We start from the raw sequence: 26,166 nt of genomic DNA on the forward strand, positions 1-26,166 counted from the left end.
AGAAAGGGCTTTATATAAATATTTTCAAAATAAAAGCTAAAAAAACCCAAAAAAATCTGTTTTCATGTTTTGAACATTGTTCTTTTAATTGGTCTGCTGTTTACAGTACTAAACTAATTTGTACCCATTAGATGTTAATTCATATGGGTTAATGGCTTTGCAAAATCAGGTGGTGAATGAAGCTCTTGCTGCTTCCACATAGGGTTCTGGTTTAATTTCCTTTTTGGCTAGTGTTAAACCTGGCATTTTTTTAAATCACATGCTCTCTCTCTGTCTGTCTTTACAAACTTTTTGGTGATTCTGTGAATAAAAAACAGATTAATATATCAAATATGCCACATATACTGTAAATATTAAAACTGTTGAAATCAAGCTGAGACCCAACAATTTTGTAGTATACAACAGAAGGGCCAGATTGCATCATCACATGGCTCATAATGCCAATTGTCAAGATATTGACTGTTTTGTTTTCTTGGCTTCTGTATTGTTTTTTAAGTTTCTTCAGTTGTGTAGTGTGTTTGATATGATCAGGTGTCATGGGGTGTATGTACAGTATGCATTAACTTGTGATATCTTAGGCTAGAAGAGACACAGTCAAGAAGAGTGAGGCTTTTGTTTGGTTGTTCATTATAGGGCATTCAAGAGCTTACAGTTTCTTTTTTGAACTATTGCTAGATACCTAGGGAACTGGACTGAGTTGGTTGCGCATCAAATAGTTTGGAGTTTTTGTTTTATTACTGTTAAGACTGCTGAGTAGTATCTCTTCTGTTCATGTTAGCGTGGCAAAGCCATGGAGAGTAGAGACAGTTGTGATGATGTTCAATGACATTTCCAGCAATGTAGCTGATCTCTTCTGTCTTATTAACCAACCAAACCTCAAGGCAGAGATGGTGGCTTTCTTGTTTCTGTTTTCTGCACAACTGAGATGTTTTCATTCTAGACAATGGCTATGTTATGTCAGAGGTGGCTGGGGTGGCAATTTGGGGTATTTACCAAAGATATCTGACATGTCCCCTGATTGTTTCATTTTGTATATCACGTCAATTTTACATTCATTTTTCATTTTTCTTTTGGCAGCTTTCATAAGACTATTATTCTTTCAGGCAACTTTTTTCAAACACATATTTCAAAACCATTTATGTAGTTTAATCTCACAATCTTTCCAGTGTCTTAAAAAACTTTCAACAGTTTTTTCCCCATTAAATCATCCTTCAAGTAATCATCATAATGGCAACAGGCGCCTGATTTTCTTACATAATATACACTTTAATCTTCATTTATATTTTTCAGTTTTCACTTCACTCACCACTTAAGCTATCTTCTTATGAATTTTTAAGCTTGTAATTGTTTTCTTAATTACAATAAAAACTAACCATAATAGCACAAAACAAGCAGTGCATTATAGCACATTTTCTACTCATACACGAAAAACTAAAGTTTAAAATATATTGTACAGGCACAGTCACAGATTAGCAAGAATAGCATAGTGTGCTAACTACAAAATGCTAAAGTGCTAAATTTAGTGTCAGTCCCTAAATATAGAAAATAGTAACATTATTTGTTTTGTCCTTTACTTTACTTACAGATAATATGCCCTTAGCATATTTAAAACTATAAGGGTGTCTACACTTGTGCATTACTCAAACTAAAAGGAACAGTAAGACTAATATTTCCAACGTATTTAGTAATTGCTTTACTAAATGCTTGACATTCTTTTTTGATCTATGAGGACAGTTGGATCTTGAAACTTCCTTTCATCCATAACACCAGATAAAGAGTTTTTAGTTTGACTATCAAGTGCCTTCTGCTTTTCCTGAAGTATTTTAGACTCAACATCAAGCCTCAGTTCTTTCTTTAACACATTGGGATGAAAACATAGAAATGGTTTATATTAGGAGACAACTTTATTAAAATGGCTTCAGTAATGCAGGGAACAAGGGACAAAAACAACCAATGTGTTCATTTATTCCTAGTCACAGAGAAAATCATTGCCATACTGCACTCTACATTCATCCATCATCATCCTGATGGTGCCTTGTTTATCAGCAGCTGATTCATGAGAGTCCTTTTAACTGTATCAATCATATTGTAAATGATGAAAATTAATTCAGTACTGTAGGCATAACACTTTTTTAACCATGAGGGATAAAATATAATGCTGACTCAGCCATTTTTTAAAATTGGAGAATAGAAATGTGTTTTCTATACAGCTATTACTAGAAAGCAGTAAACAGTTTTTAAAATTCAACTTGGAATATAAAAGCAGCTTTCAGTTTTTGACAATTTTTTTTTTTTTTCTTGTTTATCTAAAAAGTATTCATCTTACGCATTCTGCTTTTCTGAGTGTTATGATAGGGTTTCTTGTTTAATTTTTCTTGATTTTTTTCTTAGCCTTTTACCACTTTGTGGTTGTTTTCGTCTATGGAGTTTTGCATTATAGTGTAGGTGTTTTTTGTTTAGATGTCTCTTTGGAATTATTAAAATAACTAACCGACACCCGCCGCAACATTCGGCAGTGTAAGAATAGGAACGGAAAACGGTGAGAAAGGAATTCAGAAATCAAGAAGAAATAAATACTTCTTGAAAGACACAGTTATGAATAGGTGTTTTGGTAAAGATGACAGATAATGAGTCGAAAGATCTAACCCTAGAAAAAGCCACGTACAACTGACCATGGCTGAAGACTGGTTGTTGTAGATTAACGCAAATCTTTGCAAACGTTTGTCCTTGGGACTTGTTGATAATCATGGAGAAGGCAAGTGGGAATTGTGTGCATTTAAATTTAAAAGGGAGATTGGTGTCGGAAGGAAGGAGAGAGATTCTGGGAATGAAGATTGTTTCAGAATTTTGGATAGCGATCAGTTTGCACTCAGTAATATTTGTATGTATTCAGGTAATGATGAATCTTGCTCCGTTGCAAAGACCGTTTAATGGCATAATATTTTGAAGGAGCATAACTACAGCTCCCAGCTTCAGATGAAGGATATGGGGAGGCATGCCAGTTGGTGTGAGGGTGTGTACAAACTCCTGTGGGTACGTTAGTTGATCATTAGGATTGTCACTGACCACTGTATCTACACTCTTGAAGGTCACTTTTCACCCTGTATAAGATCAAGAACTTTGCTGTTAATATGTAGAGAAATGTCGTTTGTGACGCTCAGTATTGCTCTTGCAGGAAGTTCTTGGGGAGTCACAGTCGAGAAATTAATATCACCGTAAAGTTGAGCAACTGGGTCTTGTTGTTGTGGTAAACATTGAGAAGGTAGTTCTGCCGTGTCTCTAGTTTAACCTTCCCCAACTTGAAGAAGCCATTGAACAAATTGAGTTTCACTTACGAGAACTCTCATATTTTTTGTGAGTTTTAGGACTGTCATTTCATTTCACAGCCTGTGTTTGTTGATGGAAGAGGCAACAGTGAGGGTCTCAAGAACCGTGGAAGATATCAGGCAGTATTTGGTGGAAATTAGGGATACTGTTGTTTATTTTATAACAAAGGCGTAGGAAACAACTGTCGCAGTATAACAAAAATAGTAAGGAACGAAACCAATGCCAATGGTCGACAGAGTACCTTTCTGTAGCAGGCTACGGAAAAGACTCCCAGGCACACACATGGCTGAAGTGAAAGGTCATGCAGTCAGGCTAGATACAGCGCATCCGCCCTATTGCGAGTGGCAAAAGTGCCATTTACACTAATACAGGTAGACGTGGAAACCAGGTTTTCTGATGAAAAAACAATAACGTTTAAAACAGTATTGTTTACATACAACAGATTTTGGCAAATCGTTTAATTGCAATTATTTATATCCATTTATACACTAATAATGGCAATTATTAAATAATAATAATATTATTATTAAATAATTACTCCCATAAAAGTAACATTTCTCGGACTGCCTTCTTCCATCTCCGAAACATTTCTAGACTTCGTCCTGTTCTTACACAACACAGTACTGAAGTGTTAGTTAATGCCCGAGTCACCTCACGTATAGATTATTATTATGCTGTTCTATCTGGAATCCCACAAAAACTTATCCATCGCTTACAACTTAAAAATTCTGCTGCCAGGATAATAACCTGTTCTAAATCCACTGAACATATTACACCTATTCTCTCTCAACTTCACTGGCTCCCTGTTAACTACAGAATACAATACAAAATACTGCTCTTAACATTTAAAGTTCTCCAAAACCTCACTGATCTTCTACAGACTTACACTCCTCTCGCTCACTCAGATCCTCATCTGCAGCTCTACTGTCTGTACCACACATCAAACTCTGTGCTATGGGAACTCGAGCGTCTCTCATAGTGCTCCTCAACTCTGGAATTCTCTTCCCTCTCATATACGTCAGCTCGATTCAATAACACATTTTAAAACTACCCTCAAAACTTACCTTTTCAAACTGGCATACCAATTGTGAATTTTGCACTGTTATTGCCAGTTATCTTTGTTTGTTTGCTAGTTATTGCTTTTTGATTTAACATTCTCTGTTTTAATTTTACTAATGTTGTTTAATTGTATTGTAAGGTGACTTTGAGTGCTAAGATTATAAAACGGGATTTTCTAATTGCCAAATATAACCAAAACAATTGTTCAGCCTTACCTATGAAATGTAATTCCCCGGGATCTGGTTTGGAGCGTACAGAGGTTTGTATAATCCCAAGCAGCACATGCATGAGGCATCTTTATCCATTACTTCATTCCACAGCAGTGCCACTCGAAATATGTCGGTTGAACATACGATACTGCTGGTCATGCGGCATCTAGTAGTTCTATTTCTATGAGATATAGGGCGGTGACGTGACACCAATGGGGTCATGAGAGAGGAGCGGGGAACGCGGTAGTCCGAAGGAGGAATAGGAATCGAGAAAAGTGATGTAGGGGTGTATGGGAGGCCTCAGGCAGCGTGGAGATGGGTTTGGAAGAACAGGAATAGGAATCGAGAAATGCCGTGTTGGCTGCGTGTGGGCGGGACTGGTTTCAAAGAGGAGCCGCAGGCAGTGTGGGGAAGGGTTTGGAAGAGAATGAATAGGAATCGAGAAATGCCAAGTCGGCTGCGTGTGAGCGAAACTGCTTTTGAAGAGGAAGCAGGACAAACCAGAAGAGAAATATATACACTCACCCAAAGGATTATTAGGAACACCATACTAATACGGTGTTTGACCCCCTTTCGCCTTCAGAATTGCCTTAATTCTACGTGGCATTGATTCAACAAGGTGCTGAAAGCATTCTTTAGAAATGTTGGCCCATATTGATAGGATAGCATCTTGCAGTTGATGGAGATTTGTGGGATGCACATCCAGGGCACGAAGCTCCCACCACATCCCAAAGATGCTCTATTGGGTTGGGATCTGGTGACTGTGGGGGCCATTTTAGTACAGTGAACTCATTGTCATGTTCAAGAAACCAATTTGAAATGATTCGAGCTTTGTGACATGGTGCATTATCCTGCTGGAAGTAGCCATCAGAGGATGGGTACATGGTGGTCATGAAGGGATAGACATGGTCAGAAACAATGCTCAGGTAGCCCGTGGCATTTAAACGATGCCCAATTGGCACTAAGGGGCCTAAAGTGTGCCAAGAAAACATCCCCCACACCATTACACCACCACCACCAGCCTGCACAGTGGTAACAAGGCATGATGGATCCATGTTCTCATTCTGTTTACGCCAAATTCTGACTCTACCATTTGAATGTCTCAACAGAAATCAAGACTCATCAGACCAGGCAACATTTTTCCAGTCTTCAACTGTCCAATTGTGGTGAGCTTGTGCAAATTGTAGCCTCTTTTTCCTATTTGTAGTGGAGATGAGTGGTACCCGGTGGGGTCTTCTGCTGTTGTAGCCCATCCGCCTCAAGGTTGTGCGTGTTATGGCTTCACAAATGCTTTGCTGCATCTCGGTTGTAACGAGTGGTTATTTCAGTCAAAGTTGCTCTTCTATCAGCTTGAATCAGTCGGCCCATTCTCCTTTGACCTCTAGCATCAACAACGCATTTTCGCCCACAGGACTGCCGCATACTGGATGTTTTTCCCTTTTCACGCCATTCTTTGTAAACCCTATAAATGGTTGTGTGTGAAAATCCCAGTAACTGAGCAGATTGTGAAATACTCAGACCTGCCCGCCTGGCACCAACAACCATGCCACGCTCAAAATTGCTTAAATCACCTTTCTTTCCCATTCTGACATTCAGTTTGGAGTTCAGGAGATTGTCTTCACCAGGACCACACCCTTAAATGCATTGAAGCAACTGCCATGTGATTGGTTGATTAGATAATTGCATTAATGAGGAATTTAACAGGTGTTCCTAATAATCCTTTAGGTGAGTGTATATAAGAGATATTTTACCATTTTATTTTCATATTCGTTTTCCTACGGCCACTGACATTTATTCATATGTTTCACAGCACAAAGCCCAGAACTGTGTTATGTGTAATGACGTCGGGAAGAATAGCATTTAAAGGTTGTCAATAATGCCCTGCCTTTATATGTGATTGCAGATAATTTCTAACACTAATTTGATTACAAAATGTTATCATTTATTGGTCTTCTACTTAACAAATTATCAGCATCAATTTTTCACTCACAGTTAAATTTGTATTAATGACTTCAATTTTGGTTTGTGTAAAGAACTATGACTCTTCTCCTCATCCTTGTCTATTCTTGCTGTTGTTTTTTTCATCCCTAATAGTATACTACCAGCAAAGCACAGTACAATACGGTATATGCCATGATTAATTCACATCGGGACACATTTGCTCTTCTTCTTGGATAAACATCCTAACACAACTCTACATGAAAAGCTAATTTTTTCATGTATGACTCATTTGTTGCATTAACTGTAAATGTTGGTAACTTGAACTATTACTCACAGTACTACCATGGTCAAAGGGCCATAAGGTTAATTTATTTCAACTATAGTGCAGCTCATAATATATTAAGATCTGAATATGTAAAATAAAAAGTTCTAAAAATGATCAAGTTCAATATTTCAACAGGACTCAAATTTGTATGATTTATAATATGCTCTTCTTTTTATTTTTTTATTGTATGAAGATAATAACCAACTATACCTTTCTTTTAGATGAAATAACATTCCTCCAAAAGCATTGTTAATTAACTGTGCTGGTGAATTAAAGAAATGGATAGATGAGAACTACAGTGGAACATCGGTTTGCAAATAACTTTGTTTACGAGTGTTTTGCAAGACGAGCTAAATTGTTTAATAAATTTTGACTTGATAAACGAGCGATGTCTTGCAATACGAGTAGTATGGATACACTTTGTCTGCTGAGCATCATGTGATCACAACTGAGCAGATTGTTCTCTCTCGCGAGCGTCTCTCTCTCTCTCTCTTTCTCCTTATCTCTCTTACTCGCCACGCACATCTCTCTCTCTCTCCTTATCTCTCTCCCGTGCGTGTCTCTCTCTCTCTCCGTATCTCTCTCTCTCTCTCCTTATCTCACTTGCACGCGCGCGTCTCTCTTCTCTTGAGGGCAATCATCTCCTATTCTCCGTCTAAGTCTGCGTGCCTCACTCATATAGTCAACAGCCGCAGTAGCATATACTGTTTACTACAGCATTGTGACTGTGTGTGTGTGTGTGTGTGTGTGTGTGTGTGTGTGTGTGTGTGTGTGTGCACGTGTGTGCTGTGAAGTGCGAGTCCTCGTCTTGTGCCTGAGTCTCAGTACTTTAACAACACCAGCTTTATTCAGCTTGAAACAGCAACAGCGCGATTATTTATCGTAGTGAGATCTTTATAATGTTCCTTATATCACCCATCGACAGCAAGTGCTTACAACATGTCTGCGATCTTTTTGGATACGCTTATACAGCGAACCGCTACAGCACTGGGAGACTGCGATTGCTTTGGGACACTCTTCCGGTGTCGTTCCGTTGGGTGGAATCCCACAAGAGTTTAGAAACTCACTCACACCAGCCATAATTCTTTTTAAAGGTAAAGTGCAGGTTAATTTGTTTTATGTATTTTTACTTTATATTTTGTATTAACCATTTTTATATGAATAGTTTTGGGTTGCGGAACGAATCATCTGAGTTTCCATTATTTCTTATGGGGAAATTCACTTTGATATATGAGTGCTTTGGACTGTGAGCACGTTTCCGGAACGCAAACCGAGGTTCCACTGTACTTGTAGAAGAAACAGAGGTGTTCTTACCGGGGCAAAATGATGCAGACCATGGCAATATTCTTTTACTTTTTAACTCAGTTACCCTAAGCTTTAGTTTTATTGAATCAGCACAGAACTTAGACATTACCTTTGACACAGTATGTCTTTTAAAGTGCACATTACAAAAGTACCTTAACTATCTAAAACCTGGTTAAAAATACTGGAAAATTACATTTTCTAATTAGGGTGGATACTGAGAAATTACTGTAGTTAATGCATTTACTTCTAGTATGATTGACTACTGAAATACAGTATGTTATTCTTTGGCTGTTCAAACAATTCTTTGTGCAACTCTTAGTAAATTGAAAATGCTGAAACATTACAAGAACTAGAAGTTGCAACCATATAACTCTACCAGTAAAACTTAGAGCTAATTTCAGAATCCTCCATCTTGCATAATAACTTTAAATGGTCAAGGTTCCACATACTTATCTGATCTTTTCATTACATATAAACCAGATCACACATTAAGATCTAAAGATTCTAAGGATTATCAAGTAAGAGGTTGTACTTTTAGGTACAGGGCCTCAAAGCTTTGGAATGATCTGCCTGTATGTATAAAAGATGTTCCTACTTTTAGCTTTTAAATAAAGGCTGAAGACTAAGTACTTTAATCTAGCATAAATTTATTAAAGCTGCTGATTGGTCATTCATATTACAACTCTGTTAGCAATTGGTATAAAGATGTAAGTAATTAAATAATTATTATAGAATTATCTCATTTAACTTGCCACATTTCTCAAGAGAATGACTTGACTTAGACACTGCAAAGCCAAACTATGAAGTACACAATTTGTTAGAATTATGCTTAGGTACATATAGAAATAATATATTTTCAATATGTTGTACAGAATACTTACCCAAATAAACCTTTCTTAGTAAAAGCAAAAAAAGAATACTAAACCACCATGAATCATGATGGAAAATGCAGTAAACTGAAAAAACTAAATTTTAAAGCATCCATAAAATGCTGTTCCTTAATTAGCTTCATTAGTTATAGCAACAAAGAACTATAGATTAGAATTTTAAGAATTCAATTTGCTACACAATACTATTAAAATATATACCCTAAAATTTTCAAGGATACTAAAGCACATAATAGTGATAGCTTATTTTGCAATGTAGCCAACCTCTCCAAAATTTATTACAAGACACATCTGTAAAATATACCCACATTCTTTTACAACGAGCTTGACAACATTCATTTTTAAAAGTCCAACCAACGATTCCAAAATACTAAAAAGTAAAAGTAGGTTAGGAAGCTTTAGCATATGCAAGAAAACATTATTTATCTTGTAACAGAAAATAATGTGAACATATTTTTTCTTTCTTGACAGCATTCTCTTACTAATGACTTCAAAGTATAAACCAAATGGATGCTAAAAGATTTAAGCTTTTTATTGTAACGTAATTCAGAGGTACAGTTAGAGCAGATGGCATTTACCTGTGTTAATTTAAAAATGAAAAAATAATACTCCTAAAAGTTTAAATAAAAATAAAAATCAGTAAAGCATAATCTGAGAAGGTAGTCTGTATTATCATGTGAAATAAATTTACATAACTTTGTTAGAATTACCTACACTTTTATTTTAACTTTCATTCAGTTATCTTGTTTAAAATATAGTTCTGTAAAAGGTGATCATTAAGTCAGACAACAATATTTATTTATATAGCACATTTTCATACAAATGATGTAGCTCAAAGTACTTTACAGGATGAAGAAAGGGAAAAAAGACAAAATATAAAAAATAAAATTAGGCAGTACTAATTAACAGAATAAAAGTAAGGTCCGATGGCCAGGTAGGACAGAAAAAAAAAAAACCTCCAGACGGCTGGAGAAAAAAAAACATAAAATTTGCAGGGGTTCTTAGGCCACGTGACCACCCAGCCCCCTCTAGGCATTCTACCTAACATAAATGACCTCAATCAGTCCTCATGGTATTCAGGCTTCATGTGGAAGAACTTGATGATGATGTTGATGATGATGACAAGTATAGTCTACATTCACTGAACCGACTGTCCTCACCAAATAACTCAAATCCATTTATTTTTGACTTTAACAACTGCATTTCTTGCAGCCTAGTCTGTTAGCCTAGTCAGACATCATGGGCTACCTTACTTTTTGAAAACACTGTGGGTATTTCCTATGAATGATGCAGTATAAAATAAGAAGTGTTTGATTGTAAGAAGCTCTAAAGGAAAGGCACACACAGTGTAAGGCTGAACACGCACTCATACATCACTCTTAGCAAATCACAATAAAACAAAATTAGCCTGGCTCTGGCATCAGCTCGACCATTGGTAAGTGGCTTCTGAGTATTAGATGTCTTTCTAAAATTTCACATAGCCTGCTTTTTTCCTGAAGTATATTTACATTGTTTGCATTGATTTATACTTTACTTATTTCCTTCTCAGGGATTCTGTTTCAGTTACATCTCTAACATATATACAGACATCTATAAAAAGCTCTGTTTCTTATTCTCCTTACTTTTAATCTTTTACCTGAGCCCTTTTGTGACAACCTGAGTGCTTGTAGCTGGCATGATCCTATTGAACCCAGGTCCAACGATAGTCATGACTGAAATGAGCTGGGCAATGAGGACTAAGAACAAGCAAACAATGGTGCAATGTGCTTGGTGTTTTTTTTTACAAACCAAAGTTCATAAAACAAAGTACAGTGCAGGCTGTCCATCCATTATAAATAAATAATCCAAATTAAGCAGATCTCAATCCTAATAAAAATAAATACTCCCAAAAAAGCTCAATAAAAAAATAAACAATAAATACTCCAATATAAAATTACTGGCAGAGTATGTCCATTAAAAACAGTCCACTTAACACAGTGCTTCTCTTTCAGACAGCAGAAATGTGCAAAGACAAGTACAGTCATTGATTGCAAAAAAGGCTTGACTTCCTGCAGCCATTACTTTTCAAAACCTAGAAATGATTACTTCCATTACTACTTAAGGATTCCATGATAATTCTACATAAGGCAACTTTTAGCTCCTTACCAGTTTTTTTTAGACTGGCATCATGGCCTCTCTTCATCACTTACCACAATTCTTCAATTTATTCTTCTAGGATTCTATGCTGTACTTTTCAGTACAAAATTACTTTACTTTTTGGTGTTTGTTTATTTTTATGGTTATTACAATGATATTGTCATACTGCCATTATTCACTCATGTTCCATGGCTGTGCCGCACATGTAGTCACCATTATCTTGACATATTATGAAATCATGCAGATGCAATAAAATATGGTGCCGCAGTAACAAAAGTATCCAACTTTTTGGATAAATCTAAAACAGATATTCTGAATCTCCATTCTTAATATTTTACTAGTTTTAGTTTTGGCTTTGACCTTTGATCTTTTTTTTGACCGCTTGTTTTTGAACTTCATTTAGTACTTTCTGGTGCTTTGATATTTGTCTGACCTCTGATAAAGAAATAGCCTGCTCTCTTAGAACATAATTCTAAAAATGAATTTTAAAGTGTTCATAAGACCATCTATTGGACACAAATTTAAAAACAAAAAATCTCTCTTCCTCTTCTGAAAATCCAAACAATCAAAATGATCTAAATAGTCACTGTAGATCACCTATGCCTCGTCCCCTTTAACTGCTGTGCTACGAAACTGATTGCCCATCCCATGTGCCCTCTGTTCCCTAAAAACCTCTGGCTCATTTCTTCACATATCCTTGGACAGTCCTTCAGTATTTGCTTTGTAGATGGCTGTCTTTGATTCTATCTTTGACTTTGCCTATTAATATCACTTTTCTTTCCTCATACTGCACATTTTTGCTTTTTTCTCACTTTTCTCCAGCAAAGTTTATTTTTTCTTGGCACAACTGCTACTTAATCAGCACTGACATTTTTAACTTTTGGAAGAGTTTTTTTTTCTTTACCCTACTAACAGTTGACCTTTCCATGACACAGATGAACAGGTTATCTACATCCAAAATTGAGAAATGGCCATCAGTTGGCAGTGAAATTCCATGCTTAATTGCTAATCACCCTCTTTAAATGTTGTCCTTCTTCTAACTACAGTATGCCATGTTTGATTTTTTCACCTAGACTATGCAGACATCTTTGAGTTTGCAGCCTCTGCTGACCTCCTTACAGGTCAAGGGGGTGTTTAGCACGTGTGTTGCTTTTATTAATCATTTTCATCATTTAATTTGAATAAGAATAGGTTGTTCTTACTCATGCTCCTGCCACATACTCAGGTACAATAAAATAGCGACAATAAATCAGTGTCACTTGTTCTAATTTTAACATTGTGAGAAAGATTTTACATGTTTCTTATTTTGCACAATTCTATTCCTGGCTGGTTAGTAATTTCCATATAATATTTCATTTTACTTTTGAGTTTCTGTTTTAGTCTATATTCATGACTATTACCTTGTTTGAACTGTTAAACTTACTATTTCCTAAAGTTTCTGCCTTTACCTATTTTCTATTTTACTATGTCCTCAGTTAACCTGGATATTCATCTTCAGTGCTGCTCAAGTTAAAAAGCACCTTGTCCTAACAGGAAATCTCCCACTTTTTGCAAATGGCTTCTCAATCTCAATAATCCTGGGTTTCATTATTGTTAACTCAATCAATCAATAAATTAATATGATTTATATAGCTCAACTGACAATGTTAATTATCACAAGGTGATTTAAAGAGCAAAAACCATTCAAACACATTTTTCTAAGTAAAAACTAGCAGTACAATAACGGTACTACATAAAATGTGTTTAGATGTAGAATGTACAGTGTGCAGGGAAGAGAGCTTTATAATGAAAAACAGTTACATTGTAAAAGTACAAACAAGGGTACATTGCAATAGTGATAGGAAAAGTAATTTCAGAAATCTAGCAATTAAGGACAATTAAGAACTTTTAACTTTTAGATTAATATTTAATGTAAAACACTACCAAGATGCCTGGCCAAAAATGTGCATTAATATTGAAAAATGTTGCTGGGACAATAAATCAAAAAACAAATTAGCTAGGCCATTATGAACAATGTTTTCCTAAGGAAACATAAATAAAGATAAAATATAGGCATCTCCCATTTGAGGATGAAAAACTTTACATATACAAAGAATCTGGGATGATTTTCAAATGGGTGCCAATGGTGTTCCCATCTGGTCTTCTACGCAGTCATTCCATGTACAACTTGCTGCAGTCTAAGTAGATACTGCAGCAGACCAAATATTTACTGGGCAAGAATAGGGAGTTCAGAGCAGCCTGTGTCTTTGGGATAGGGCTAGATGTTGATGACGCACAATGTCCTTCATGGCAGCCTGCCGAAAAGTAAATGGCTAAATCTGTAGTCTGCTGTATAACGGGCCTGTGCGTTCATGTTCTGAGGTTAACTCACCTTAAATGTGTTGCATACATGTCTTCTCACATTATTATGGATGTCACCACTCCAAACTGGAATGTTGTGGTCTAGTTTGAAAAGCCCAAGAGAAACTGGAAGGTCATTCTTTTGAATGTGAAACTTGAAGCGATAGGTAAAGTACTTTATCAAACATTAATGCCTCAAGAATTGTTTTGATGACAAATGTTATTAAAGTAATTCTGTCAGTCTTCATGGAACTTGTAATTATCTCAACAAATATGGGGTTATTGTTGGAGCCAAGAAACACTTGACATGTCTTCCATTTAAATTAATTGTAAAAAGTCTGAAGTAACATTAGATGTTGTAATTTGGGAGGCTCATCAGAAATGTAATGATTTACTTCATGAGGTAGAATTAAATAATAAACAAAAATTGTTGCATCAAATATTGGAAATTTATGCTTTGATTGAAATGTTTATAGACTAAATATTATCAATTATAATAGAAATTTGTTAATTTTCACCCTCTGATTGAGATCCATAGGCAGCTAGATCCCTAGGTAAAGGATCAAAAACAACATTATATTCATAATCACTGAACTTGAAATTGTCTAAAACAAAACCACCCATACTTATGCTTGAAATTTGCCATTTTCATCCTTCTGGAAGTGGCTCTTTAGAGGCTAGGACCACTGATATTGCCATATTCATGATCTGCAACAACGTTTGAGATGCCTATATTACTGGTCACCATTTTTTCGAAGTTTTACGAAAAAGAGTAATTTTGACCCCTTATATCCCATTAAGGGACGAACTCCTGGGGTTAACTGATGTGGCATGCATAACTTCATATCCTTGAGAACATTTTTGCTGAAGACACCTATTAGTTTACTCTTTATCATAAGGGTGTAAATTTCTACACATTACATGGTCCAACAATGGCCTAAAAATTAGGAGTATTCAGATCAAAACTCAGGGGAAATACCAAATCCTCAATGTCTTGCATAACTAGACATCATGACAATTGAAACAATATGTTATACTTTTTTTTGTATATATGTTTTCTCATACCAATGAGTCAGGATGCGCCAGGCAACATCTGAAATGATTTCAAATGTGTTCATATGAATACGATTAGGAATTAACATTAAAAATTTACTTCATTAAGTAATGGATTAGCTCCTTTAAAATGCAAACAAACGTTGCATGCCTTACCTGTTTCCTTCTCTACTGAATTAGAGCCAACCATTAAATTATCAACTCACACTGACTATCATTGCTTCAATTTACAGCTAATTTTCTCATATTTTAATGATTGTAATACAACTCACATGCAAAAAGAAAGCAGCCTCAATTATTTTATGTTTGTAAGAAAACTTTTTTTCTATATATAAAATAGTACTAGGGTGTTGTCCTGTGCTAGCCATTATGAATGTAGTGAGAAGTCAAGCAAAATGACACCTTTTATTGGCTAACTAAAAAGATTACAATATACAAGCTTTCAAGGCAACTCAGGCCCATTCTTCATGCAAGATGTAATGCATATAAAGCAAAGCATGGTCCTAGGGTAGAGTGGTAGCTCTGAGGCTATGGATCTGCACTGGCAATCAGAAGGTTGCAGGTTCGAATCCTGTAAATGCCAAAAGGGACTCTGCTCTGTTGGGTCCTTGAGCAAAGCCCTTAACCTGCAATTGCTGACACCTTTGAGTAGTAAGAAAAGCGCTATGTATGCAAAGAATTATTATTACTACATTTGGTTGTAACTTTTGATTAATATTCATTACTTTCAAACTTCTACTTGAGTAGTATTCTCAGGAGCAACTTCTTTTTGAGTCACTTTTACTTTTGTTCAAGTATGACTGTTTGGTACTTTATCCAATACTGGAAATAAGATTCAGAAATGTGTACTTACCAACACTGTTTCTCGAGTTACACACACTGTACAAGGTCATTTTCCCCATGCTCAATACTTTTATTTATGATTTAAGCAATGTCTGAAAACGCTCATGGTCAATTGGCCAAAAGGCCAAGTTGCAAATTTAAATAAATTTATAACTACATCAGTAACCAGAAGATGTTCCCAACTTTTTACTCACAGAAGGTACAGTATAGACCGGTTAAGTTACATTTTCTTAAATTACTTATAAAAGAACATCAGAGACAGAATGCATTTCTTTCAGGTTTTAGACAATAGATATATAATGGAGGAAAATGTAACGTTAAATATGACTTTGATGTAATTCTATCCATCCACTTCATAAATTGAATTGTGAGGAGGCAGGATTTATTCTATCTACTTTTAACTTTGAACAGAGCTTCTGTCCATTACAGGGTACACATGGGAACACCTAGAGTCACTCACATATACGTAGTTTTAGAGTATTCAGCCAGACTAACATTTTAAACTTTGGGACATGGACGGTGATCAGGATACTATGCAAACAGAGAGGCAAAGTGCAAACTCCACATAGAGATCAACTAAGCCAGGTATTGAAATAAGGACACTGGAGCAGTGACTCGGCACCATTAACCCCTCTGTTTTTGTGCCAGCCTTGTAATGTAACTGTAGTTTTTAAAGCAGGCTCTAGGCACACTTTGGATCCATAATAATTTTTTTTATATTCTGCTTCCTATTTCTTCTAATCTCCATACAATATATGACTGTAAGTGCAATTAAATAAAAGTAAGATTGCATATATTGTTTACGTTACTATTTTAACTGAGGGACTTAAGGCTTTAGTTGGAATGAAAACCAAAAACACAGGCTGCTGTTATAACATGAACAGGAGAGTCTGACTTCATCACTCATAAGTCATAGTTACACTAATTAGCTTCTTTCAAAAGCTGAAAATATTGCTCTTTATTCCACATTGTAAAATATTAATATATGAGGTTTTGTATAATACATTTTATTAGTCAATCTATTATAGAATATTAGCCAATGTAATTTAGTTAGCCTGTATTTGTAGCTGACCCCTTTATGTGGCTTATTCTAATTTACTGTGAAAATCAATCTGCATCATCAAAAGAAGAATTAAAAGTGAGGAATTTTAAGTACCTGTTATCATTTTCTTTGTCTAATTACAGTACACAGCTTTCATCTTGCTTTTTAACAGTCCCTGTCCTTCCAAGATGTAATTTTTGTCATCTTTGCAACAGTACTGCTGCTGTGACATTTAATATAATGAAAGATCAAATTGTTGTATGCCTACAACTCAATGAATCTTGATGAAAATGATATCATAAATGTCAGCAACAGAGCTTGCCTGCAGCCTTGAGAAAGCTGCTCTGGGTTAGCAATTGATAAAGCTATATGAGGAGAAAGGAACTGAAGTTTTCCTATTCTCATTTTCAACTCTCTTTCTATGTCTGAAAAGTATAAAAAGAATAAAAATAATTCTTGATTTACTACATTGTTATGAACAACCAGTTGAAACGAGGCGTGTATCATAAAGTTTTCAAAGACTGAAAGGTAAAATGACTGAAATCCTAAAGCTGAAATATAAAAAGTGACCACTATTTTTGCTTACATTACAAAAGCAAGACCTGGAGTTTAAGCCCTGGATTCTTTCTGTGATGGCATGCACACAACATAACATATAACATAAACATCACAACATAATTTTCAAAATCCCAACTAATTCAAAAACAGCCAATAGGAAAAGATTATCTGGCAGCACTGAGTGTAAGGCAGCAATCAGCTCTGGACCACAGTCCATCACAGGGTCCACTTATGCACACAACCATACTCGCACAACTAATCTAAAATTAATATTTTTTCTGGACATTCAAGGAAACACAGAAGCAGTTTTCATCACAATATAAAAACAAATTGTTTGGATGATGGCTGATTGCGTAACTGAGTACAGTAACTGTAATAATACATTTTATTTATATAGCCCCTTTCCCATGTTCAAGGCATGTATTGGATATCAGAGAGAATGAGCTATAAAGTAAATTGTCAGACAATTCACTTTATAATGCAATATTGTAAGAAAGTTTGAGGACTTGATTGAAATTTGAATAGGAGTAAAACAAACACATTAAATGATTGATTGATAAAAGACACCATCTGATTGATATCCAATAATGTGAACTTTTTTGGGGGAAAAAATAGTTTTAACCAAATCAGTCTACTTATACTCTAATAATCATCAGTTTGTGGTTGTACATTTTCTTAATATGCACAGACATCCTTGCAAAACCTTGCACACAGTCAGATTATACTTTTAGACACCATTGATCTGTAAAAATCAAAACAGAAGTGATTCTGCATAACAGTTGTACCAGTACCTTCCAAGTTACAGATCTACCTACAAAATAAAGTTAACTTGGTTAACCCAGTGTAAAACATGCATATCTGTTATGGCCCTCCATTGATATAACAATAATAATAATTCAAACATAAAAAACTACAAATAGTTTGAAACGAAAAGCAATTTTTCATTCAACATTGAAATTATGAAGTTTGAAAAAAAATCCTAATATTATGAGTTAATAGTATAAATGTGGATGTTAGAATACAACTAGAAAGTAGAGAATCATTAAAAAATAGTACAGCATGACAAAATAAAATTCATGCAGGACAGGACCATGCAAGGTAAGGTTAATGATAAAAAAGGCTCATAAAATGCATGCACTGTTAATGAGGGAGCCATTGCTGTTACCATGGCTTATATTATCCCACCTGCTGTAGTAGGTTCCTCCCCGTCTGCTGCCGTTGAATAATAAAGATAGGGTGATTAGATAAGCTTTTAGAAAGCAGTTGCTTGATTAATTTAAGGCTTTCCAAGCATGCAGAACAGATACAAAAAATATCATTTTTTATCAACATATATAAACACTTGTTTTTACTTAATGCACGTTTTCTTTTTATTAGCATAGCAGATGAAACATCAAAATCTAAAAATGCAATTAGATCACTTTGTATATGGGTAAGTAAAGTATATTACTCCACATTAAAATGACATGACAGTTTTAAAATTTATTTACTGATTAGTAAAATCTTAATATTGCCTAACAGAAGCTGGCTGCTTTGCCATTTCTGAGGTTGTCTGGAATCCCTCAGATAGCCTACTGTAGTTGACAGCAAGGTCTATTAAAACTCATCTGCTGTCCAATGGGCTGCTACTGTATAGGCCATGCTGAGGCTGCACCACAGACTGAAGGAAATGAAAATAAATGTGAAGATCAATATAACAACCTTATCAAGCTGAAACATATAGATTTAAGAGTTCTCTTCCTTCTTCAAAAGTCTCGAGTCACTGTTCAGACCTAGTGCAGTAAAAATGGAGTATCCCAAAATAACTAAACCACCTTGGTCCTCCTCCTTGGGAATGACTATAGATTATATTTGTTAGTGCAATGTAATTTTACTGTAGGAAAAGAAAAATAGGCAGGATGTTTTAGAACCTTACTAAGTTAACATTGTTTTTAATCTCTCAGCCCAATAATCAACCCCAATTTCAATACCTTATTAGCTATCATATGGCATGCTCCACTTCAGAGTGAGATCACTCATAAAACCAGTACAAACGGAATTTCAAGAAGCAAGTTTAAATTTGTTTGGTGATTCTTAACACCACTGGACAAGGAGTCATGACCAGAAAAGAAGAATGAGAAACTAGGCCAGTGAACAAAAAAACAAATGAGGACAGAAATGCACATGGAAGGACATTTTCCGTATAATGCCACAATTCCAAAGCTGGGCTGTAGTAAAAATACAGTTTAAATGAAAACTAAAAGAACAAAAACAGGATAATAGACAAAAAACACAGATTTTCAGGACTCAATAACTGCACTAAATAGTATCTAAAGGGCTTGCTTAAATACACACCCTCACTTCACATGATTGCCAAGTATTTGCTGTTGCTAGGCAACCCAAAATTGGTAAATTGTCTGCAAACAGTGTGTACAATAATAGAAAAGCATTAAACTGTGTGTGACTGGAAATATAGGAAGATTCATGGAGAAAAAAGTGTTCTGAAGCAGTGGGTATAGAGATTTACTGAAACTTTAGAATCAATTCACCATTTTGATAAAATAAAATAACTAAAAAGACATTGTGAAAAATGCATTGCTGAGCTGTTTTTGGTGATTGTTTTGGTTTTCGTCATACTGGTAATATTTATTCTACATTTTTATCACCAACTGGTAATGTTGTTTCACACTTCCTTTTCTTATGCGGATGGACATTTTGGAACATTTGAAATGCAGCTGTTTTTGGGTGAAGCTATGTGCCTGTTGTGAGAATTGTGATGTCATTACAGATCTAGTATAACAGAAAGCTATGGGCACTGAGAAATGACCGAATGAAAATAGTGCACGTGTACAAACAAAAACAAATATTTCTAAATTCTGGCTACAATTTATGTTAAGTTTGACTCTTTGGCTCTGGTTCCTCATTTCAAATTTTAAAAGACTTGACAACCTGTGTGGTTAAACTGTTGCTTACATGCTTGACTGTTCTTTTGAAAATACCTAAAAGAAAAGGTCTTAACTGATCTCTGTCACTCATTTGTAAGAATCTGTCTATTACTACATTATCTCTGTCTTACACAAGGATGATAGAAATAAAGGTGAATGAAAATTAAATATATTTTTTAACATTGGGGGGAAAAAAAACACCGCAGATGTGCTGAAAATGTTTGTGCTTTTTTGTCTCATCACTACAGTTCATTAAAAATGCCAAGTTTAAATCCAAAACAGTTGGTAATTGGTAATATTGTATAGTTTTATATTTTGTCATCTAGCAGTCAGAAGACGTTTATTAAAAACAAAACCAATGTATTTGAGAAGCATATAACTTTTCATTTAAAATAATTTCCAACCTGTATGGTGTACATCTGTTATGATTTGCTTTCTTTTTAATACTTATCTAGCTTTATTTTGCCTCAGTTTTGGATTTTTCTTGTGAACCTTAGGTTTTAACATATACTAGCAAAATACCTGTGCCTCGCAGCGGAGAAGTAGTGTGTTAAAGAAGTAATGAAAAAGAAAAGGAAACATTTTAATAATAATGTAACATGATTGACAATTGTGGCAGTAGGGGGCGCTAGTGCTCCCTTGAACCCTCAGGGATGACTCCAGACACCGGGTAAAAGTCCAAGACTTTATTCTTTTCCACCGTGCACAAAGCACCTTCCACACTACTCATACACTATGAAATACAACAAATAAACAATATTCTGTCTCCTCCTCGTCCAGACACTTTGCTCCTCTCCCACCCAGCACAGTTCAGTGTCTGGACTGAGGCACCGTCCTTTTATAGCCCCTGACCCGGAGGTGTTTCTGTCCCATCAGTCCATAGTTCCTAATTCCTTCCGGGTCAGGGCAATCAGTCCTTTTATTCAACCCGGGAGCACGACATTTCTTCCCGTCACGTGACCGTGACGTACTCCTGGGTCATACGGCATCACAGGGCCCATAAGCCCCCCCACAGCGACTCCTGGTGGTCCCCAAGGTATCCAGCAGGGCTGTGTATAAACACTACAAAGTCCATAAGGCCCTGCTGGACCTCGGGGCACGATCCTGCTGTCGGGAGAGCTTCTCCTGGCGGCCTGGGGTTGCGGACCGGCATGGGAAGCCGGCAGTCCTCCACACAATATAATTGTTTTGTCATTGTCATGAGTGTTGCTGGCATATATATATAGAATAGTTCTTTAGAAATGTTGGCCCATATTGATAGGATAGCATCTTGCAGTTGATGGAGATTTGTGGGATGCACATCTAGGGCACGAAGCTCCCGTTCCACCACATCCCAAAGATGCTCTATTGGGTTGAGATCTGGTGACTGTGGGGGCCATTTTAGTACAATGAACTCATTGTCATGTTCAAGAAACCAGTTTGAAATGATTCAAGCTTTGTGACATGGTGCATTATCCTGCTGGAAGTAGCCATCAGAGGATGGGTACATGGTGGTCATGAAGGGATGGACATGGTCAAAAACAATGCTCAGGTAGCCCGTGGCATTTAAACGATGCCCAATTGGCACTAAGGGGCCTAAAGTATGCCAAGAAAACTTCCCCACACCATTACACCACCACCACCAGCCTGCACAGTGGTAACAAGGCATGATGGATCCATGTTCTCATTCTGTTTACGCCAAATTCTGACTCTACCATTTGAATGTCTCAACAGAAATCGAGACTCATCAGACCAGGCAACATTTTTCCAGTCTTCAACTGTCCAATTGTGGTGAGCTTGTGCAAATTGTAGCCTCTTTTTCCTATTTGTAGTGGAGATGAGTGGTACCCGGTGGGGTCTTCTGCTGTTGTAGCCCATCCGCCTCAAGGTTGTGGGTGTTGTGGCTTCACAAATGCTTTGCTGCATACCTCGGTTGTAATGAGTGGTTATTTCAGTCAAAGTTGCTCTTCTATCAGCTTGAATCAGTCAGCCCATTCCCCTCTGACCTCTAGCATCAACAAGGCATTTTCGCCCACAGGACTGCCACATACTGGATGTTTTTCCCTTTTCACACCATTCTTTGTAAACCCTAGAAATGGTTGTGCGTGAAAATCCCAGTAACTGAGCAGATTGTAAAATACTCAGACCAGCCCGTCTGGCACCAACAACCATGCCACGCTCAAAATTGCTTAAATCACCTTTCTTTCCCATTCTGACATTCAGTTTGGAGTTCAGGAGATTGTCTTCACCAGGACCACACCCCTAAATGCATTGAAGCAACTGCCATGTGATTGGTTGATTAGATAATTGCATTAATGAGGAATTGAACAGGTGTTCCTAATAATCCTTTAGGTGAGTGTATATATATATATATATATATATATATATATATATATATATATATATATATATATATATATACACATATACATATATAGCAAAATACCGGTGCTTTGCAGCGGAGAAGTAGTGTGTTAAAGAAGTAATGAAAAAGAAAAGGAAACATTTTCAAAATAACGTAACACGATTGTCAATGTAATCAATGTAATTGTTTTGTTTTGTGTTACTGTCATATATAATAGTATATATTGTGACGGACAGCCGGGTCCCATGCCTGGTCGAAACGCCTCTGCTGCATATGTTCCGGTGGAGCCACCATGAACAGCTCAATACCTCCCCCAGGACGCTAGGTGGCAGCCTCCCTGACCAATGTTCATTTCCCACTCTTCCGCATGGCTCCATGGGACATGAAGTCCTCTACAGCCTGGTTGGGAGATGGGGTTTCCGCTGCCAAGACTCAAGAGCCTGGCTGGACAAGGTGGTCAAGCACCTGGAACACTTCCGGGCGGGGTATAAAACGAGCCAGCATCCACCACTGAGGAGCCAGAATTAGGAAGAGGACGAGATTGCCTGGGAGTAGTGGTGGTGTCAGGAAGAGTTGTTGTGTGGGATTAAAGTGCTTTGGGACTCTGTATTGCCTGTGGGTCACGGGGAAGGCGTGCACCCTTGGGTGAAGAAAAAATAAAAAGCCTGTGTGTTTTGTACACGTGCCACGTACAGGATAACTCCTGTAGCCACAATAAATGCCTTTATTGAATAGACAAACTGGGGATGAACAAGTTCCTTTCTACTGCAGCCACAGCCGCGACACACATAAAAACATCAATAATAACTCATAAACTTGCAATATTATTTAGGAAAATCGCAACATTTTACTCACCAAAAATTTGGATTATTTGTAAACAAAATCCATCGTCCTCTCTTTCCTCAAAAACAGTTCAATTACTCTGTCGTATGGATTATCCGTGCGCTTCAGTTCCATCAAAACCTCACTTTCTATCGCCATCGAAGCTAATGCTGAAAGGCGAACCCGCCCTATGGAATTTCTAGCATAAGTTTCAATTCGCTTTAGGGCTGAAAATGTCCGCTCGACAGATACAGGAATGCTCACCGCCAAATATACCAATGTGAACAGCTGCACCACGCTCTCATTCAGATTTTTCTGATGAAGGAAGTCAAGGAGATCAGTGGGAGATTTTCCTGCAAAATCATCCATGGCATACATTACAGTCAGTTCTGTTTTTAGCCGAGACAGATCAAAAAGCGCTCCGTGGCTCTTGTGTTAAAGTGGAGAAGGCTGCATGCGTGAAATTTTTTGTACTCCCGAAACTTCTGGGGCTCGAGGAGCGTGACAAACATCAGGTTTTTGTGGTATTGAAATCTGTTCTGTGTCTGGCAAATAATATTGTCCAGAATCCTGCCATGGAGTTGACTGTAGTGCACGCGACGATCTTTCGCTCGGAGCATTTGCAGTGCATTCAGTGGCCTCGGAGAGTTCCTCATATCGGCTTCTATCCAATCAATGGGTCTGAATATGGTGACGTTGCCGTACGCCTGCTAGAATGCCCTATTGACACCAATTTAAAATCTGATTGGTTGAAGCAACAGGTTTATCGACATTTATTCTGTGTTAGAGTGCCTCCACAACAGATTGTGAAAGCCTCTCTGCCTGGCAACAAATGATGGCTGAAATGTGATTGGTTAAATGCTTTAATACGAAAGTCCCCTTCCCACGGCTATCGAGCTGCATTCTATTACAGTATATGCACATAAATACGTTCCAGTTATGACTATTGCGCGTAGAATTTCGAAATGAAACCTGCCCAACTTTTGTAAGTAAGCTGTAAGGAATGAGCCTGCCAAATTTCAGCCTTCTACATACACAGGAAGTTGGAGAATTAGTGATGAGTGAGTGAGTGAGTGAGTGAGTCAGTGAGGGCTTTGCCTTTTATTAGTATAGATATACAGTATCTAAAGTCTAAAAATGTATTTAAAGATGTTCATTTATTTTCACATCTTTTTAACACCATTTTGTTTTTTAAGAACACTCGCACTTTGTGCTGCAGTTGTTAAAGCATTACTATGGTAATCAGATTGGAGGTGACAATTTATGACATTAGCAGTGACATATGAGATTTGGATAACAATACTTTAAGGGTGTTGTGGTTTGCTTTTGATCCTTTGACTCAGTTAACGAACGTATAGCTTTTGTTTATCAATAGAACTCTTTGGTATCTGTATTAGGCTTCAGGAAAATATAAGAATGACTTTTTGGTTATGAATTTGACTCGTTTTCATCCTATCGTTTCATCCTCCAATCCTTATTTAAAGAGAAATATCTCTGCCTTTCTCTGTAGTAAAACACATGCAATATACTATATGAGATTATTCTGATGCATGCTAAAATATTATATTGGAAGCCTAGTTAGTTTTTGTTTCGTTCAAGTGTCAGTTTTCATTAAAGTGTTTAAGGAGTCTGTGATGAATAACGCTGTCAAAAAAGTTTGTTTCAAGCTCACGAACCAAATACATGTGCACAAATATTTGGTATGCAGGGTTTTTGTATTAAAAAAGAAAAACAAGACATGGTTATCTAATGCATACTCTGTATATCCCTTAGTTTCCATTTTTGTTGGATTTCAAGATTTTAATTCTATTATTAAAAATGCAGCCTTTTTCAGTGGTTTGCATTTGCAGAGACTCACAATCTGGGAAATTAATTTTAAAAAGCAGTGACTTGCACTAAAACATTTCCATAATACTCCAATGAAAATGATCAAACACAATGCTGCTTGATAGCAATAACTGGCTTTTTAAAATTATTCATCATTGTGAATTATGAATTACATTGACAGTTGCTGAAAGTAAACAAGGCTGACCTACTGTCATTTTGCTGTTTTTTTGTTACTATGTTTATTTATTGAAGATTTTTGAAGTAAACACAGTTAATAATGAATTGGGTAAGAAACATTCTGAAAGCACAAGCGGCCATTACGGATGTTTACACAAAATCGCTTAGACTGATACACATAAAGTTAAATTGTATAAAGAGAAATAGTATTTTATATGTAAAATTGTACCTAAAGGTGCCATACTTGTGTTATTCTCTTGGATCTGAGTATAGGCAAGTTTTCTAAGTGCTTGTATAAAACTCACAAGATAATTAGTTAAAAGAAACTATGCATTTAAATTCAAGAAGAATGCTGAATAATTAAGTATAATTATTTCATTTCCTAGGATCTCTTCTTTAGTAGAATCATCTTTTACAATGTCCTGAGTGATTATTATTATATTACTATATTTTTTATTTATTTATATCTTGGTAGTTGAAAATTAATTCCTTGGAATTTTCACAATGTTGTCTATTCTGTTTTTTTTTCCTCAGAATTAAAATGTTAAAGATACGGTCCTGTCTTGTCCTTGTCCATGTAGCAATAGTAAATCTTTTTTACAATAGATATCAAACGTTCTCTCACATCAGTGTATTATTTATTGCCTGTTAATCTAATTCAGAGTCACTAAAAGCCAAAGCTTATTCTAACAAAACTAGCTATAATTCATGGAACAGGCTTGAATGGCCAATCAAACACTTCCAAACTTAGTTTATGTTGGCGCAGTTTAGAATTAAGAATTATCCTGATACCATGACGTTGGCTTTTGAGAGGAAACATGCATAAACCTGGATACAGACTTTAAACAGAAAGCACCCTAGTCCAAAACTGAACCTTGGTCCAAGTTATATAGAGTAACTACATTAAAGTAAGTACATTATATTGTTTGTGACTGCACTAATGTAATGCAAGCTGGCATAAAGCTGTTGTAAAGAGGCAGTTCTGTAGTGACAAATAATTTAGTTTCAAAACTTTGCAAACAAACAAAAGTTTTGTTGCATCAAGTT

The 26,166-nt window shown here is 36.3% G+C and overlaps 1 protein-coding gene across 8 annotated transcripts in view; it reads right to left on the reverse strand.

Moving 5' to 3' along the window:
* LOC120532859 (EGF-like repeat and discoidin I-like domain-containing protein 3) overlaps positions 1-26,166 on the reverse strand; it is a 939,662-nt gene that overhangs the window by 598,396 nt on the left and 315,100 nt on the right. For 3 of the 8 annotated variants that reach the window (XM_039759295.1, XM_039759299.1, XM_039759302.1), the window contains one exon: positions 18,211-18,240. The exons of 1 other annotated variant lie outside the window; for it this stretch is intronic. In XM_039759295.1, coding sequence (XP_039615229.1) covers positions 18,211-18,240 — 30 coding nt within the window. The remainder of the gene's footprint in view (positions 1-18,210; positions 18,241-26,166) is intronic. 4 more of the 8 variants (XM_039759297.1, XM_039759301.1, XM_039759296.1 and 1 more) reach the window with 2 other exon arrangements.

The sequence above is a fragment of the Polypterus senegalus genome, chromosome 7 (genome assembly GCF_016835505.1).
Source record: "Polypterus senegalus isolate Bchr_013 chromosome 7, ASM1683550v1, whole genome shotgun sequence".
Taxonomy (NCBI): Eukaryota; Metazoa; Chordata; class Cladistia; order Polypteriformes; family Polypteridae; genus Polypterus; species Polypterus senegalus.